General features: G+C 38.9%; 1 protein-coding gene across 3 annotated transcripts in view; it reads left to right on the top strand.

Moving 5' to 3' along the window:
* Positions 1 to 12,268: 12,268 nt before the first annotated feature.
* The window catches only part of CEP120 (centrosomal protein 120), a 46,160-nt gene continuing 45,056 nt past the window's right edge, over positions 12,269 to 13,372 (top strand). For 2 of the 3 annotated variants that reach the window (XM_068175924.1, XM_068175925.1), the window contains exon 1: positions 12,269 to 12,479. In XM_068175924.1, coding sequence (XP_068032025.1) covers positions 12,428 to 12,479 — 52 coding nt within the window. In that variant the 5' untranslated portion in view covers positions 12,269 to 12,427. The remainder of the gene's footprint in view (positions 12,480 to 13,372) is intronic. The other variant, XM_068175926.1, reaches the window with a different exon arrangement.

The following is a 13,372-nucleotide window of genomic DNA, read 5'->3' as shown; positions in this document are numbered from 1 at the left end:
ATTATTTGAATTTACATTATTATATCATTCACTTACCATTTTCCTATTAAAAGACAAGCACTAGAACATACTAGAAATACTTTCTGAATCAGCAACTAATGAAAGATTCTAGAATTTTAAATAAATAGATTAAGGTCTTAGATTTTTTTTTTCAGAGGCCTTGTTGATTTCCTATGGAGAGAATCTTGGGGCTTGACATCTTAGCATACAGCAGAATGTATTAACTTGCAGATTAATGCAGTATATTTATTCACCCAGAGGTGGAATGATATGGAAATCATCTTCTTACAATTCTGTCTATTACCAAAAATGTATGTCTTGAGTCCAGTGTCCTTTGCAATCTAGTTATTCTGGTTGCATTTCAGTAATTGTCTCATTCTATTTTTTTAAGCTTATTTAGAGGATGCAAAAGAAAAATACAGGCACTGCTAAATTTTGCTTATCTGGGACTGTGAGTACTATTGATTTTTACACAATGCTTTTATAACCTTATAACATTTAGATTGAAGACAGGGGCAAAACTAAAACTCTTGCTATCAGTAAAGTGTATATGTATTGTATGACTGTATTTGTATGATGTGTGCACACATACACACTGTATTTGTATATATATATCCACTTGTACAATATATATATAGTGTGTGTATATGTAGTGTGTATATGCATATATATCCACTATATATGTATATAGTGGATATATATATATATCTCCACTATATATATATTGTACAATATATATATTATATACACCTAGGTCTATATACTGGGAGCTCACACCTTAGTAGTGAAGAAGAGAGCAAGAAACATTGTTTTCCTTTAAAATAAGTCAATATTTTGTACTAAGGAGCCTTGATCCTTTTTTGAAGCATCTAGTAAATAGTACTACAGAAAACAACTCCAACCAACTATGGTTAATTTACAAAAGTCCTACAGTAGCTCTGAATCTGTACATTCTCCTGCCACACTAGATGTGTTCAACACTATGAAAATCTAAATAGTTAATATTCATGGCCATTTTATGATAAGTAATAATGGCAATGGCCACACTTCAAGTTTCCGTATCTCATGTACTTCCAGTAATGGTATATGTTTTCTAACAATGGTGAAAGAAAGAGACCTCACACAAAACATTACTGAGTCAGCGTATCTGTACACACAGGCAGAGATTGCAAACTTTGAGTAATTTATTATGCCTACAGAAACATTCTGTTTGGTTTAGTCTAAACATTGGTCTAGACTAGGCATTTCATCTAACCACTTTACCTGGATTTTATTTTTCACATTAAAAATATATTTAGCAGTAGCCTTATGCAGTATGGTTCAGCATCACTGTATGCATTACAGAGAAATAAAAATCAGAATGGCTAATGTAGTGTGAATTTATTTATTTATTAGTTTTTTTGCAATTAATAATACTGCCTTAATTGGGCATGACATAATGAAGTAGGATTAAGACAGTTTATTTAAATCTAATTATCCCTAAAATATATCCTTTTTTCACCTCGCTGAGTGCTATTAGTCATCCAGAAAACATGTAAGATCAAGTGAAGACAGGCCACTGGATTCAGCAACTGCTGATGGTATTGCAATGCCTATAAATATGTATTTAGAGAGGAAAATTATCATTCTGATAGTGGAGGAAAGGATTTGCCACCAAAACCATTTTAACAATAGCAAGCTAAGTATTAAACTACTAGTAACTACAATTACTTCAAACTAATTGCAGGCCACAATTATGAAAGTTGCGGTTATGAAAGTTGCGGTTATGAAAGTTGCAGTTTTGGTCTTGGTATCCTTATGATACTTAAGGTGTAAAATTCTTGCTATTCCTGTATTAAAACTATGCTGAAATATTTGTTTATATTCCTTCTGTCATGTTCCAGTCTGAATGTAAAAATAGGTCCCTTATGAAGTCCTAAAGTATCAATATGATTAAATCAACTGCACATCCATATACATCTCTTGTTGGTATAACACACTAAAATGTGGTTGGCCAGTCCATAAGTTTATAACATCTTACTTGTAACAACTAATCTTTCACTAAATGTCTGTTTCAGCTGGATTTTGACTATGTGGGAAATAAGACGTGACAGATCTTGAGAGACAAGGTGTTTATTTTACAGTTGTGTGACGATCGCTGAAAATAAAGAGTTACATGTTTATATTATTTCATTTCAGCTTCTTATTTCTTAAAGACTAAGTGAATGATGAACTTCTAATAACTAGTATAGGAAATAATATTAACTACTATATAAAAAAGTAACACTCCTTTGTTTACTGCTAAGAATTGTAATAGAAATCCTAACACAGCTGGAAAGATTTTCACAGGAACACTTCTGAGCATAACTCCCTTATGAATCAAAGTAGAAAACTATACATCACACATTTACTTAAGAATTTATATCTGCTAGTTCATTTTTCCATAATGAAAATTCAAAGGAGATATTTTGGGTTTTTTTTTTTAACTAAACTAGGAAAAATAAATTGTGTCCTGTCTGCAGTTCTTTTGATAACTACTTAAAATATCGGTAGCACCTCTGTCACTGTCTGTTGGACTTTCCAGTGGCATGAAAGGAACATGTGTATGTATTCAGTGCACATGCTAATTTGCAGTGAGCTTTGGATACTTGATAAAAGGCTGATTGTGCAATGCAGGACATGATCTATCCTTTTCTGCATTTCATTTTTACATACTGAACAAAATTTCTGAAGTGATTAGCTTGTAAAAAAGAACACGGATGTTTCACCACAGCATATTCTGTTGCACTTTCTTTCTTGTTTTAATCTGCTCCAATAAAGTAAAGAGTCTGAGAGATGACAAAAATGGGTAACTGGGTCAAGCTTCTGGTTTCTGTGTCCTTATAGACTGACTTTGTGGAAAACAAAATTTTTGAGCTCCAAAAGCAAGATCAGGAAAAAAAATCAACATTTCTCTTTGGATATCCCCTAGAGTATTTCACTCCAGGTCCCTCAATGGAGTGAAAGCCTTTGATTTTGCCTTCTTGTTCAGGGAGGATGTAAAAAACTTCTGGGGATGCTGGCAAAATTAATGTACACATAAAGGATTTATATCTTTGGAGCACTCAAGCAGAAATATAAAAGAGTTCAATGAATAATCTGGATGGACAATTGTAGACCCTTCAGGAGAGACCGGCAGGGCAGGCAGGGCATAGGGGTTGGACTGTACAGTGTTTGCGTTAAAGGAAAAGCAAATAAAGCAGATGTTTTTGTGGGAGTTTGATATAGATCAGCCAGCCAGGATGATGTCACCAATGTATTATTCTAAATGGAATTAATGGAAATCTCCAGAGCCGTTACTCTGGTCCTTACAGGTAACTTCAAATTCCCAGAGGTTAACTGGATCTGTCGTACAGTAGACACAAAGAGGTCCAGGAAATTCCTAAAGCACATTGAGGAAACCACTTAGGTACAGATACTAAAGGAGAGGAGTGCAGTGATCTCTTTTCTCTGATGTCTGGTGATAGGACACAAGGGAATAGTAAGGGGGATATAAGAAGTATCAGGGGAAGGTAAGACTGGATGTTAGAAAAAAGTTCTTCTATGAGAGGGTGGTCAAGCACTGGAACAAGCAACCCAGGGAAGTGGCCCCAGGCCTGTTAGTGTTCAAGAAGGAGATGACTTGTCTTTAGGTTGCCCTGTAGGAGTTGGACTCAATAATCCTTATGGGTCCCTTTCAGCTCTGGGATTTCAATTCTGTGATTCTGTATCCTGTATTTAACTGTCTTGTAAGTACTATTCACTCAAAGAGTAATATTCATTAACTTTGTGAGTCTGTTCATTTATGTTACAGTTGTAATTTTTTGCACCATTTTGAGAATTTAGAAATTTTAAAAAAGCTCACTTCTGGTCTGCTCATCAATTAGAAGAGAAAAAAAACCCTATATATATAACACAGCAAACACTGTCTAGAAGCAAATGAATTTCACAGCACGTGATAATTAGCTCCAAAAGTACCTTTGCACATAATGTGTTCTGGATAGGACATCGTAATGGAACGTGGAGGCATAAACTAATGTCTTTATTATTCTAAAGCATCCATGGACAAGGCATACAATCCTTCTATTAAAGTTATCAATCTCCATAATGGGATTAAAAACCAATATCTTAACTCTCTGTCCATCTGGTCCATCTAAGACCAGATGCTAACTCATACTGGCAGAGTTACCAGTTACAGAAATAGTTTGTGTGAGCAAATCTATACAAATTCAAGTATAGATTATTGCTTGCTAGATTTATGTGGCCTTTTGCATATATCACTTTCTATCATCTATACATGCCTTAAGGATCAGCTTTAGCACACTTTCAGTATTCTGGTCTTTGGAAATATAATATTCATACCTGTTATTTTTTGTTAGGTATTTGCCATACACATATTCTTTATGTTCTGTTGTTCAAAGAAAACAGCAAAGACTAATTTTATTCTCTGTAAGAAGGTATACCAGGTGACACAGATACTTGAATGTGACTTGCATCACTAGTTTTTAGTGTCACAATCACAGAGATGTATTTGACAATAATTTACATTTTTTGTATATACCTGAGTGTCCCAGAATAATAGTGAATTTTCCAAGAATTAGATTGTGCATCTGTACAGACATAATCTAATAAATTGCGTATCTGTGGGAAGAATTATGTTAGAAAACTAACGGAGTGCCAGCAGTTCTTGATTAACATCATTTCCTCAGGACAGAACAGCATTTGTGCTTTTAATCATAATTAGTTCATTAGCACTACATAACTACTTTGTTGATGCCTACTCTGAGACTTCCACTTGCTTTCTTATAAATACATTTACATTTTTGTTTGTGGTAGAGGAATTGGGAAAGAGTTACTGCACTGAACACACTTCTTTTCCTTTTTCTTTTCTTCACTTAATGTCCAAAGCATGCTTACTAGGTACCCTTAGCAGACAAGCTGATCCAAACACCTGTGCAGCCTTCAAGTCATCAAGTCTATTTTCCTTTTTGTTTTTCATTGGATGACCTCCTGCCTACTCTTAACTTATGAAGTCTAAATAAATTATTTAGATGCATATATCCCATTATTAACAGTTGATCTGGTAGCAGCCCTAACTGGAACACCACACCCAAATGATTTTTTTTCTTAAAATACTCCAAAAAAAATCTCATTTTAGCATCTTTGCTGCCAGTTACCACAGACTACAGATGTATTTTGATGTTTTTGTCCTTGATTTCTCCACTTTTATATTATACAGCACATTCAGCTTCATAAGTGTTCTCTTCAGAAAAGAAAGACTATGTCTTGATTTATATTAAGACCAGCAAGGCCTAATGCATAGATGAAAGAACTAAGATTTGGGAGATCAAGGTTCTCAGTTTTTCAATGATCTGCCAGGTTTCGCAAGCCAAGATGATACTATTCTCTTTAGTTAAATGACAAAAATTCACTGTGTTTGCTGTTCAAATACAACCTGAACTGCATGAATAAAGTTTCTGCTTGCAGAGATGTAGGAGTATGTTTGTAGTCACTTGGGACAAGATCTGAAATCCTCTGAAGTTATCACTTCAGAGAAAAGGATAACATCCCTTCGCATTACTCTGTGGATTCGCATTACAGTGGGTTCTGAATCAGATCCTTAGTTTAACTTGTTGTTTAACTTACTAGCTCTTTCAAGATGCAATGAGTTTCCTGGGAATTAAAGAGTGATAAAGGGAAACAGATGACATAAGAGATTGCCTTCAATGTAATAAAAAGGAGATGCCATTTGCTAAAATTATTTAAGTATCAGTCAGAGAGTAATCTTTAAGACATTTTACCTCTCACTACATACAAAAAACTTTGAAAAATGTAAAGGTTGGTCTAAGTATATTAGAAGTGAAAAACAGAGCCCATCAAATATTCTCACCTTTACGGAATCTTTGTTTTCCCCCTCAAATGCTGACTGAAAGTTTTCCTCCTTACAAATAATTAGGGCTTGGTAATTCTTTATTGTTCAGTATTAGCAATATTTACTAGGTGAGTAGTTAGCAGCCAAACAGTAGGACACCATGAGACCAAAGTCATTATGTACCCATTGAGGGCATTTTTAGATTTCAAAGCCATTCGCCATTTTCAGTCTTAGAAATTTCTATTACCAACAATTTCACACAGGATCTGACCTGCTACTTTTACTGAAAAGGTCTGAAAATTTAACAGGAACACTCTGGTAAGCTACATGAACAGTCTTAAAAGTGTCACAGCATAGGAGTGCTTATGAGAATGCAGAATGTATTCCAAAATTCTTCGGGATGTTCTTATTTTTCATCGTAAAGTTCTAGATAGTCCTAGGCTTGAGAAAAGAACAAAGGCAGATCTGAAACCCACTGAATCCACTTTTTTTGTCCCTAGTTTGGAAATATCCACAGGATACTTTCTGTTATTTTTTCTTGAATGTAATTGTCTGTTTCCTTTACAGATCCAGTTCTTCTAACAGTTGTGGTGGATTGTCTGTGGCATCCACTGCCAAGTACCCACTGCTCTATCACTCCCCTCCTCAGCTGGGCAGCAGTGATATAACAAAAGGCTCATGGGTAGAGATAAGGACAGGGAGAGATCACTCACCAGTTATTGACAGAGACAAAACATATTCAACTTGAAGAAAAAATTAATCTGTTTTATTGCCAGTTAAATCAGAGTGAGAAAGATAAATAAAAGCAAAATAATATTAAAACACTTTCCCCCACCCCTCACATTTTCTCAGGCACTTGATCAGCTCTGCCTCCTGCCCACAGCAGTACAGGGGAACAGGGAATGGGGGTGGTAGCCCATGGGGGCTCTGGTCAGTTCATCACACATGGGGGCTTCCCACAGTGTCACAGCCTCCTTCAGGCACTTCCACCTGCTCTGGCATGAGGTGCTCTACAGGCTGTAAGTGGATCCCTGCTCCCTCATGGTCTTCCATGAGCTGCACCACAGGCTGCAGGGGAATCTGAGCTCCAGCACCTGCAGCAATACCTCTTCCAGCTCCCTCTCCACTGACCATGGTGTCTGCAGGGCAGTTGCTCTCACACATTTTCACTTGTCTCTCCTGGACGCTGTTTCACAGCCATTTCTTTTTACTTCCTAAGTCTGCTATCCCACAGGTGGTGTCACCATTCCTCATGGGCTCAGCCTTGGCCAACAGTGGGTTCAGCTTGGAGATGCCTGGCATTGGTTTTATTGGACATGGGGGCAGCTTCTCACTGAAACCTCCCAGTAGCCCCCACTGTGAAAATCTTGCCACACAAAGCAAGTACAACAGTTTTTCTAATTTTCATTGATATTTATGATACATGATATCCATGAGTACAGCTCATGCGAATAGTATTAGGTATCACAATAAACTGTCCAGTGACATTTACACCATTTACACAAATCACAGATGTCAGTGGAGAAGAAATACTATTTTATTACTTTTCTGAATAAATATATTTCACTCTTTCTTCTTCCATTTTCAGAATAATAAAACTTACTACTTTTCTAATTTAATCTTGAGAAGAGCCTTCAGCTTCCCTTCTTCTTAAATACAAATATCCTTTGTGTAAATGATGTTTTTTTCTCCTCCAGGTCATACTCTGAGGATCAGTGATTCCAATTCTAAATTTTGCCTTAAAGACAGTATTTAAAATTTGTCTCTCATATTCAAACTTCATATAAAGTGTGCTCTTACTGAGGCTATTTTATGATAAGAAACAATTGAACATTTAAGGATACGTCCAAAGTATTCCAAAGTGTAACCAAACCACAATAAGAAGACTATTTTTAGAACACATATTCCACTTACATGCAATTTAAATCCCCTCTACAAAGGGGTACAGCTATTTATTATTTTTTCTGCATGAACAATCCTCAAGTGTAAGAGGAGTTCCAAGACAGGTTAAATAAGAAATAAATAAATTATTCTGAGCCAATTAGAAAAGCAGCAAGAAAAGCTGTTTCAATGTCAACAGAAACATATTTTAAATTTTTTATTTAAGAGAATGAAGTAAAGAAGGCAGAATGAATAACTTTGTATAGTTAGGTATAACAAAAGATATGGAGAAAAAATTGACATGTCATGTCCATGGGAAGTGAACTTGTGAATGAAAAAAATAACCATGCCAAAAAAATTAATAATTAAGAGCTGTTAAAAATTAATAGGCTCTAAATAATGAGATAAATATAAAAAGTGTTGATTAAAGCATTTAATAATTGCACTCATAAATTATTAACTCAATAGTTAACCATTGTCTATATGAAAAAAAAATTGTAACCAATGCTAACTTCAGCATTGTACCTAGAATTCACTATTTGATTTGATTTTATGAGCTAACTTATAATATGTATTCACCTGAATTTAATTTTGTTGCTTGCTTAGACATGTGAGATAGGTGAAGATAGTAATGAAGGAAAAGATACCGGACAGTCTTTATCTTCTTCACAGAAATTTGAGTACAAATTGACAAATGAATACTTTTGGTGCTACAGTTCTAATTCTGTTGCTAAAAGAGAAGCATAATAACATTAATTTGTTGAAAGTGAATTAAAGCATCCAACTAATAAAATGGAAAAACATCAATAAAATGTAATAGAAACTGACTGTAGTTGAAACAGGTCAGTTTATGACTTGTTCTCAGTGGATTGGGTTTTTTTACAGTTGTATCTTGGGGGTTTTTAAGTCTATATAATTTCAGATAGATTAAAACAGTCTCACAAATTATTAGAAAGAAGTGTGCTGAATAGATATAATATATAAAATCTTTTTAATACTAGCATTGTCTTTATATTGTTTCATTTAGATGCCTTTCCAAATCTGGTACAATTATTGAAGTGTGAGAGTCATTAGGTTGTCCCTACTGTTTGGAGTTTTCCTTAGTTTAGAGTTTTCCTTAGTTTGAAGTCAATAAATGCATTTAGAAAAGAGCAAAACAAATTTCAATAAAGCATGTTTTACTCTTTCATCACTAACCCCTAGATAGTCAAAACACTCCCTAACCCCTTCACTTCCAAGAGAGGGTTCTCTTTCTCTGCTGATTCTGAATAGTTTATAGCCCCTTGTTGCAGCATTCCAGAAGCACAAGTTATCCTACTATTTTTCCATGATTGCTTACACTGTAGCTTTTGGGCTTCACAATGTTTTCCATTGGTGTAGATGCATTTTAGTTGGGCTATCAATCCTGCCACCTTTTTAGGAGAAGAAAACCTAATTCCTGTGTGACTGTTCTCAGGTGCTTCCATGGTTTTTAACTCTTCAAAACCCACCCTGCTGCACAAATTAGTACAGGGCCAATTGAAATCTGCTAGTGTCCACTTGCATGCCATCCTTAAGTATTTTTGATCATCAGGCCTGCTGCTGACAAATGGGGTACACCTGTCTTAAAGCGAGAAAAGGATTTTCACTCAGGAGTTAACAGGCCTCATTAGAGGAGTTTTAAACTAGATTTGAAGAGGAAAGGGGATAAAAACAGGCTCACTAGAAATAACCTGGGAGCACCATGATGTTCAAAACCCACAAAATTCTGCCAGGGACCAGTCTGATCAGTCTCAGATTCAGATACTGATCTGTTATTCCCTTGATCTGCTTCCTGTTTCTTCCTTCATCATTCCTTGCAACTGGAACAATAGAAGCGAGTTTTATATGTGCTCCTGATCCCTTAATCAGTTAGTCTCAAGATGCCAAATTCCCTTTTTGATTGCCCTTAGACTTCTTATTGCAATTTCATCACTGCCTGCTTGAAAAAGTATTAATAGTTAATAATCTGAGGGCTGTACCGGAGTAGAAAATTTCCTCCTGAGTAGAAAATTTCCTCCTAATGTCTTTAACACAGGCTTTGAGGGGCAGAAGATTTTCTTTAAGAAGTTTATTTTACCCCCTGTGCAATATTGGGTGTTTTGTTCCTCTCAGAAGAAAGTCTCCTATGACAATAAAACGTCTTTTTTTTCTTTTTCTGTATGGAAGCAGTCTTGACAAAGGGAGTGACTTAAGCTGACTTAATCTCAGTGACATCTCTGACCTAGATGAACAATCCTTTTCGTTGCTGCTTAGGTGCACTTGCAGAGCCTTTTACCTGTTGTATACCATGGCACTTGGGAAGGTGGCGTAGTAATGGAGGGGATGCTCCACTGTGCAAAGCAGGAAATTGTCACCATTTCCCCCTATCTCTTAAGTCATTATGTTCTGCAGATTAAAGATAGGATAGGGAATCCCCTGTATCATGCACCCTGTCTGCCTGACAGATTTGTCCCTGGGAAGGTAGAGAGTTTTTCAAGTAGTTTCTCTCACTCAGACTCTCTGATGCTGCTTCATCCACTCATCTGCTCCCACAGTTCTGTCACTAAGTGGAGGTGTTCCTCTACCTGGGCAGACCTCCCACAGGTGTGCTTACTGCCAGTGTTCCTGCATAGGGCACATCCTGCACCTGATACCTAGGCAGGCAAATGCACAAGGTGAGATACAAGTTAGCAAGACTATGATAGCATAATAAGAAAACAATCTTTGGTGGTTCTTGGATGAATAGAGGAAGACTTGGTGTACTGCAAAGTAAACGTAGATGATAATACCAAAAAGGTCCCATTGTCTTTTTAATGAAAAGTTTATAGCGATGAGGCTCTTGGCACAGTTAACACCTGTAACATGAAGATAAAAGTCAGGTTAGAGCCAGAAGAGATGTCCAAGGATAAAGTTCCATGAGTTCCAGATTTAAAGGTTTGCTGTTACCAAAAGGGGAGAAGCTTTGCCATGTGCAGACATAAGCACCCATAAAACAGCATTGTTAGTCACATGCTCTAAGTCTTTTTTGCTGGCTCTGGTATTTTTCTGACCCTGTGCTGAACCAGTCCAGCATGCTAAACAGGCAAAATGCAAATCCATGAACAGTTACAAGAAGTGATTGTTTATTCAGCAGTGGTTGACAAGTATATTATTTTCTTGAATCACACCAAGAGAAATCAATTTTCAAATAAAAAAGCTGCACAGATAAACTGTCTATTTTTGTTATCATCTGGGATCATGTTCCCTCGCTAGCCCAAATCACTCATTTTCCAGAGGTCTGCCTCCAGGTTTTGTATAAAAAGTATCTGTAGAAAGTACCTACAACCTGGCTTGCAGAAGGTGACAGTGATAGAAATTTAAGAACTCAGACTGCAGACAGTTGCTGTGCCACGTGCAGTGTTATACACCTGAAGATGACACAACAAAAAAGAAGCAGCCAGAATTGAACTTGGGCAGATTCAACTCAAATACAAGTGTCTCTTTGAGAAGTGTTTCAGAACCAGAATAAAATTCTTGCAGAAGTAAAACAGGTTCTTCCTCTCCTGGTTATTTGCAAATCGTGACTCAGCAACTTTACAGAGTACATACGTTACTAAAACTCAACAATTTTATGTCTACACAAAAATTTTGCTACTCCATTTGCTAAAAAAAATACTGTAAACTTAAAAATGGTTTGTTTTGCCTCATAGTCAAAATATATATGTTTAACTTGGGATGCCAGGTGCAGGAACACACTATTTCGTGATATTGCTGCTTAACTGATTATTACTTAGTATGGAAGACAATACGCTAAAAAAATAGCTAAGGAGGACAAAGCTGCATTTCACTACAACTGGATTCAAATTCTCCTGCTCTGACGCTCATCACAGTGGCGGGGAAAAAAAAGTAAAGAAACTTCCCCGCTTTAATAGAAGGCACGTCTTTGAAGCAGATGGCTTTCCTCCACTGGCAATAGAGATTGCTTGTGAAAAACCTTTTTATACTTTCATTTGTGAGGTTTTCGACTACGGTTCCACGGCGCCGTAAGACCTTCCGCGTCACGGCACGGCCACTCCCGCTCAGGCTAAGGAGGGGTGCGGGAGCGGTACAGGCGGCCTGGAAGCGATGCCAGGGTCGAGGAGGGGGCGGTGCCGAGGCGGTGCCGAGGCGGTGCCGAGGCGGTGCCGGGGCGGAGCCGGAGCGGTGCCGGGGCGGTGCCGAGGCGGTGCCGGGGCGGTGCCGGGGCGCTGCCGGGGCGGAGCCGGAGCGGTGCCGGGGCGGAGCCGGGGCGGTGCCGGGGCGGTGCCGAGGCGGTGCCGGGGCGGTGCCGGGGCGCTGCCGGGGCGGAGCCGGAGCGGTGCCGGGGCGGTGCCGGGGCGGAGCCGGGGCGGAGCCGGGGCGGAGCCGGGGCGGTGCCAGGGTGAAGGAGGGGGCGGTGCCGAGGCGGTGCCGGGGCGGAGCCGGGGCGGAGCCGGCGGCGGAAGCGGCGGGGCCGGCGTTGCCGGGCGGAAGCGGCGGCGGTTGGTGTTTGTTTGAAGGCTGCGCGGCGGCTGTTGGTGTTTAAAGGCTCGCGGCGGCAAAAGGGTGGCGAGTGGCCGCAAGGCGGGCGGAGTGGCGCGAGAGCTTCCGGGTGTCTCCGCTCCGCCTCGGGAGCGCCCGCGCTTCCCGGGCCCGGCAGCGCCCGGGCGGAGCGGGGAGATGGTCTCCAGAGCCGCCGATCGGCTGCTGATCGTCGTCTCCGTGCTGGAAGGTAAGCGAGCGGGGCGGGAGGGTGGCGGCCTTCCGGCTGCTGCGTGTCCCCTGTGTCCCGGGAGGAGGATGAGGGCTGGTTCTGCCTCTGAGGTGTTTTCTCTGGTGCCGTGAGCGGGGTGAGCCGAGCAGCTTTGAGTAAACCGATGTTGTTAATAAAGCTTTGGACGTACGTATCTTAAGGCTAGGGTTGCGTTCCCTCTCTTAGGTTTTGGAGGTATTTACTCAATGTATTGTTTTAAGTGAATGAGAAAAGTAATAATCGTCCCCTGAGGATTTGGGTTTTGTTCGTTTAGGTGTGTGGTGGTTTTGTGGGGGTGTTGTTTTGTTTGTTTGTTTTGTTTGTTTGTTTTAAGTAGTATTCTGGTATTTCTGTCCCTTCGTAGCAATCATCCTTAAGCTTTTTTTTGGTAGTGTTGACTCGAACGTATATCTACTTGGTCTTCTCGCATTTCTACAGGTTTTAGTTTCTGTAGTCTAATTACAGTGTGTGTGTGTGTGTGCGTGAGTTATTTGTTAGGATGTCTTTTTCTCTTTTGGGCTGTTTTGGAGATTAGTGGGGGTTTGTGTTGTTTCGGCTGAATGCTTTCTCTTTGTCAAGTAAATCCTATTATCTCTCTGTCCATTTATGTAGTTTGCCAGAGGAGCTTACAAATGAAATCCTGTCATCTGATATGCTTGTAGTATCGTCTCCCCACACCATGATATAAGTAAACTTTTACTTCTTTTTTGTCAATTCAAATAAGAATATTGGATGATCCTGAGCCCAGGACCAATCCTACACAGTTTTAGGCACTCTTCTAATTTGGTAATGATTTTTTTTTCAGCAAGTGGCAGGAGAAACACCATTCACTACTTTTATAAGATCATGTTTTTCTATTTTTGATGTCAGAC

Source organism: Anomalospiza imberbis, chromosome Z (assembly GCF_031753505.1).
Source record: "Anomalospiza imberbis isolate Cuckoo-Finch-1a 21T00152 chromosome Z, ASM3175350v1, whole genome shotgun sequence".
Classification (NCBI taxonomy): Eukaryota; Metazoa; Chordata; class Aves; order Passeriformes; family Viduidae; genus Anomalospiza; species Anomalospiza imberbis.
The sequence above is the reverse complement of the archived record's forward strand: the minus strand, read 5'-3'. Positions and strand labels throughout refer to the sequence as shown.